Source organism: Lactuca sativa, chromosome 4 (assembly GCF_002870075.4).
Source record: "Lactuca sativa cultivar Salinas chromosome 4, Lsat_Salinas_v11, whole genome shotgun sequence".
NCBI lineage: Eukaryota > Viridiplantae > Streptophyta > Magnoliopsida > Asterales > Asteraceae > Lactuca > Lactuca sativa.
Genome location: NC_056626.2, coordinates 379,273,250 through 379,278,854, shown reverse-complemented (window position 1 = coordinate 379,278,854; position 5,605 = coordinate 379,273,250). Strand labels below are relative to the sequence as shown.

The 5,605-nt window shown below is 33.6% G+C and overlaps 2 protein-coding genes across 2 annotated transcripts; both read left to right on the top strand.

Moving 5' to 3' along the window:
- Positions 1–603: 603 nt before the first annotated feature.
- LOC111919452 (uncharacterized) lies at positions 604–2,648 on the top strand. The gene is made up of 2 exons (XM_023915009.2): positions 604–1,389; positions 2,517–2,648. Exons 1-2 carry the CDS (start codon positions 604–606, stop codon positions 2,646–2,648), a joined length of 918 nt encoding a protein of 305 aa, XP_023770777.2.
- A 1,616-nt stretch (positions 2,649–4,264) lies between these two features.
- LOC111919477 (ninja-family protein AFP3) lies at positions 4,265–5,605 on the top strand. Its single transcript, XM_023915026.3, has 2 exons — positions 4,265–5,008; positions 5,252–5,605. Exons 1-2 carry the CDS (start codon positions 4,402–4,404, stop codon positions 5,563–5,565), a joined length of 921 nt encoding a protein of 306 aa, XP_023770794.1. The 5' UTR covers positions 4,265–4,401; the 3' UTR covers positions 5,566–5,605.

Sequence of the window (5,605 nt, the reverse complement as noted above, 5' to 3'; positions counted from 1 at the left end):
ACGAACATGGTTGGTTTATTCCATAGACGTAGATAAAGTTTTTTGTTTTTGTTGTAAATTATTTAATGTGAATACATCTACATGTTCATTAGCACATAAAGGTAACAATGATTGGAATAATATTTCTAGTATACTAAAAAGACATGAAGCAAGTAACGGACACATTCTTAATATGAGGTCATGGATTGACTTACAAACTAGATTAGCAAATAATAAAACAATTGACAAGAAAATCCAAGAACAAATAAATAAAGAAAAAGAACATTGGAAAAATGTGTTAATAAGAATCATTGCTGTAGTAAAAACTTTAGGAAAAAATAATTTAGCATTTCGTGGAACAAATGAAAAAATTTATGAAGAAAATAATGGTAATTTTTTAACTATAATTGAAATGATTGCTGAATTTGATCTTATTATGCAAGAACATATTAGGAGAATTAATGATAAAGAAATTCATAATCATTATCTTGGACATAATATGCAAAATGAACTTATTAGTTTATTAGGAGAAGAAGTTAAAACTAAAATTATTAAAAAAGTAAAAGAGGCTAATACTTTTCAATAATACTTGATTGTACTCCTGATACAAGTCATAAAGAACAAATGTCAATTATCTTACGATGTTTAGATCTTTCAACAACTCCAATAGAAGTTAAGGAGTACTTTCTAGGATTTTTAGTTGTAGATAATACAACCGGTAAAGGCTTATATGATGCTATAGTTGATGAAATTAAAAATATAGGACTAGATATAAATGATGTTAGGGGTCAAGGTTATGACAATGGTTCAAATATGAAAGGAAAACATCAAGGTGTACAGAAACGATTGTTAGATATTAACCCTAGAGCATTCTACACTCCTTGTGGTTGTCATAGTTTAAATTTAGTAATTTGTGATATGGCTAATTCGTGTGATAAAGCTAGTGAATTTTTTGGAGTTATACAACGTATATATTCGATATTTGCTTCATCAACTCAAAGGTGGAAAATATTACAAGATAATATATCAAACCTAACACTTAAATCATTATCGCAAACTCGTTGGGAAAGTAGGGTAGAAAGTGTAAAAGCAATTAGATTTCAAGCACCACAATTAAGAAAAACCCTTTTACAATTATCCAAAAATTGTGGAGATCCAAAAATTAAAAGTGAGGCTAAATGTTTAGCTACATATGAACTTGAAAACTATGAATTTTTATTAGGAATGATTATTTGGTATGATGTTTTATTTGCTATTAACACTGTTAGTAAAAATTTGCAATCAAATGATATGTGTATCGATGATGCTATAGATCAACTAAATGGACTTTTGTGTTTCTTTGAAGAATATAGAGAAAACGGATTTGAAAAGGCTTTAGATTATGCAAAAGAATTAGCTTTAGAAATGAATGTAAAACCTGAATTTCGTGAAAAACATATCATTCAGTGAAATAGACGATATGATGAAAATGTTGGTAATGAAACTATTAAAACTCCTATTCAGTTATTTAAAACTGATTACTTTTTATATATAGTAGATAAAGCTATTACTTCACTTAAAAGTAGATTTGAGCAATTTAACGAGTTCAAAAATATTTTTGGTTTTCTATTTAGTATAGAAAAATTAAAATCATTTGATGAAAATACTTTAAAAAAACATTGTTTAAATCTTGAAAAAACTTTAAAGCATGATGATAGCTTAGATATCGATGGTTTAGATTTATTTCATGAACTAAAACTTTTAAGACATATTGTACATTTAGAACGTGATACAATTATTAATATACTTAATTACATTAAAAAGTTTAGTTCTTTTCCAAATGCATATGTTGCCTATAGGATTATGTTAACTATTCCTGTAACCGTTGCCTCTCCAGAAAGAAGTTTTTCTAAATTAAAACTATTAAAAAATTATTTAAGATCTACAATGTCACAAGAAAGATTAAATGGATTAGCAATTTTGTCAATTGAAAAACAGTTAGTAAAAGAAATTGATTATGAAAATTTCATTAAAGAATTTGCATCTAAAAAAGGTAGAAAAATTAACTTTACGTCATAAAATATATTCACAAAAAACATATACATAAAAAAAAAAAATTTAACTCCGCCATTTGTAAACTTTTTAGTTTATTGTTGCCGGTCCCAAGCCCGGATAAAGGAGGAGGGTTTATAACATTAAGTATAGTGAATGTGAAAGGGCCCCAAATTTTTGGTTCGCTTAGAGCCCCCAAACTCGTTGAGCCGGCCCTGGTTCAATGTAACGTACTGGTATTAATAAAAATAGTATAGTAGGTTGCAATATATTTAATGATATTGTAATTTAGCCTTATATAAGAGGGAATCGTAGTAAAGTATGTAATTGTCAATTTGGCAGCATACAATACCGTATTGGAAATCTGCAAGGAGTTCAGAATGAATCCAACAACTTGAAGAAATCTCTCAAGGTGACGTTATTCTTACCTTACTGTTTAAGAGATTTGGAGTTTATATGAAATTTGCCGACAGTTTTGATTTGTATGATATTAATAATAATGATAGGATGTTGTAATGGAAAATGAGTTTAAGAAAAGGCTTTTAGCGGATGTGATTCTTCCCAGTGACATTGGAGTAACATTTGATGAAATTGGAGCATTGGAAAAAGTTAAAGATACGTTGAAGGAACTGATGTAGTGTTTGGTAATGATAAATTCGAAGTTGGAATGGAATGGTCTATTCCATTGGAATAGACCATTGATTTATCCCATCTATAGTCAAGAATAATTTCCATAGGGCTTTTGCAAACATCCTGCTGTCAAAGGGTGTCTATGTGTAATTTCTTTAATCAAGAATCATTGGTGTTATTAGTATTTATGGACTTTCTATACTCTATAGATTTTAATCCAACTTCTGTTGTTATTGTTTGGTTTACAGGTTTGAGAATGTCACTGACATATGTACTTCTAAACAAGGTTTATGCAGGTGTTACTTATTGCCATTATCATGCAAAAAGGTCTTAAATTGGTTTCTAGCCAGAAATTAGGCAGTGATAAACCGGTAATGAGTCCATCTTTTACTAGAAAACTTATGCCAATGGGAATTATTTTTGTTAACCTTCCCGGGGTAGTTGAAAACAATGTGGAAATTAAACAGCTCCAAGGACAACATGGTCGTTACAATATGTCAAAATCGAACCACATGAGTGTTTTTGCAGTTTACTATTAATCCCATTACGAGTTAATCAACCGAAAAAAAAAATCTCACATCTGACCTCACAGACCCCGCAACGCGGGGTCACTCACCTAGTTTATACTAAAATTTTCCAACAAAAAGTTCAATACGACTTTGAATTAAGTTCATGAAATTTGATGAATGTAATTTGTTCAGTCTAGTGGTGCAGTGCAGGTGTCATACATGTAACTTGTGTTATACCCACTGAATTCATGAAATTCTCTCATATCGTCAAACATAATAATCAGGACCCATGACACACCCATAATAAATGTTTTATGAAGGCCCTAGACTTTTCTGATATCCAAATCTCAACGTTGTGTATGTGGCCTCACAAATCTTTAAAGTGAGAAATAAAGGTCAACAAAATGTTGTGAACAAATACTACCTTGTTGTCTCATATCCAAACGCATTACTTCATTTTCTACCGACGGTTGTGACTTTGAAAAGCTACAACTTAACAACCATGGTGAACCTAACTACTACACATACGTAACGTAACACCTAGTTTAATCAAAAAAAAAAATCGTTATTTTTTTACTTAAAGGAATTTCGTTGCTTCGTTTTAACATTAAAAAAATAAAATCAGCCCACTGTTTTCTCAGAAACCGATTACCAGAATCTAAAAGCTCCATGAATCATCTCCTGACACGTGTCAAGACGGTGCGACCTGTCGTTTTCTAATCCCTATGTCCTAGGAAAGGACAAATTCACCGGAACTAAATGCTTGACACGTTTCATGTATATGTTACTCCACGTCTCTCCCTGACAGCAAATCTAGTGAGAGAAAATTTAGAGAGAGAAAGAAAAGCTCAGGGATTTACTATCCACGTGGCAATGACTCATTAGATTCAAGTTACATGTTCGTGGCAATTTCTGATTGGTTAAGTTGAAACGCTAGTTTCGGAACTTGTTTTTGTTTTTAAATTTACGTGGGTGATTCAGTCGCCTCCACGTGTCAAACCACACATGTGTTTCATATTTCAAGGGCGTTTTCGTCATTTTAAATTGATTATTCCAGGGTAGTTTCGTCATTTTAGAAATCCACATCCTTTAAAACTCTCCCCCTTTTTCTCTTTTCGTCCCACCGTCTCTTTCTCTCTCATTGCTTCGCCGGCGGGGATATTTATTCATTATTTCCCGGCGAAGATTTGATTTTCAATTAGGGTTTTTTTTTCGTTTACTGGAATAATCTATTGATGTTTAATTAAAAACTATGGCGGACTCTCAAGATTCAAGCTTTTCAAGGGATTTATTGCAGAGATTTACGTGCGGCGGAGGAGGGAATCGTTTTCCGGTGAAACCAAAAGAGGAAGCTCATGGGTCGCCGGAAAACGTAGAGCTGAGTTTAGGGTTGTCTTTGAACGGTAGATTTGGGGTGGAACCACAAAGAATGGTGGTTAATGACGCTAAGTTCAACAGAAAGTTGATCCGTGCTTCTTCGGTAAACGATTTCGTGAATTTCTCGGTTGATGTTGAATTATCGTTGTATTCTCCGTTGACGAGGACGTGCTCTCTGCCGCCGGAGATGGAGGCGGAGTGGAGGAGGAGGAAGGAGTTGCAGTCGTTGCGGCGGTCGGAGGCGAAGCGGAAACGAGTTGAAAAGCTAAAGAATGTGAGGGTGGTGAAAACGAGAACGGTGGAGGATTGGGAGACAAATCGGAGGAATTTGGTTAACGAAAACGGTCCACCGTCATCGTCACCGTCACCGTCACCACCACCACCGCACCCGGCGCTGCATTTTTCATCACAAGGATCGATTGGGTCTCAGGGAAGTGGTGGGTCTTCTGGGGTTTCCGATTTGGAAAGTCAACCTTTTCAAGGTAATTATCTAATAAATTCTTGATCTTTTTCTCTATTTACTCCTTGATTCGTGAATCATTTGCATTAATATTTTTACACAAATTGTATGTAAAATTAAATATTTATTTTGAAAATCATGTCAAATATAAAACGGATCTATTATTTGATTATCAACATAATCTTTAAAAGTACAAAGATTTTCAAGAAACTTGTTACGTGTTCATGTTATCTGATATTTGTCTTTTACTATTCTTCTTGTATAGGAATCAATACAAAAAGTGAAAGTCATGATCGGTCGGAGTCAAACAAAGTTGACCGGAGCTCGAAGATCAAATCCGGCGGCGGAGCTTTGCCGGACGTTTTAACGATGCCGTGTGTTTCCACCAAAGTGGAAGGTCCCGATGGCAAAAAGACACAAGGGTTTTTGTATAGATATGGAAAAGGAGAAGAAGTTAGAATAGTATGTGTTTGCCATGGTAGCTTTCTGACTCCGTCGGAGTTTGTGAAACACGGCGGAGGAGACGATGTCGACCACCCGTTAAGACATATCGTCGTTACCCCTTCTTTGTTCAGTTGATATTTAAGAAAATTGGAATACATTTTTGCAATTTTTTTAA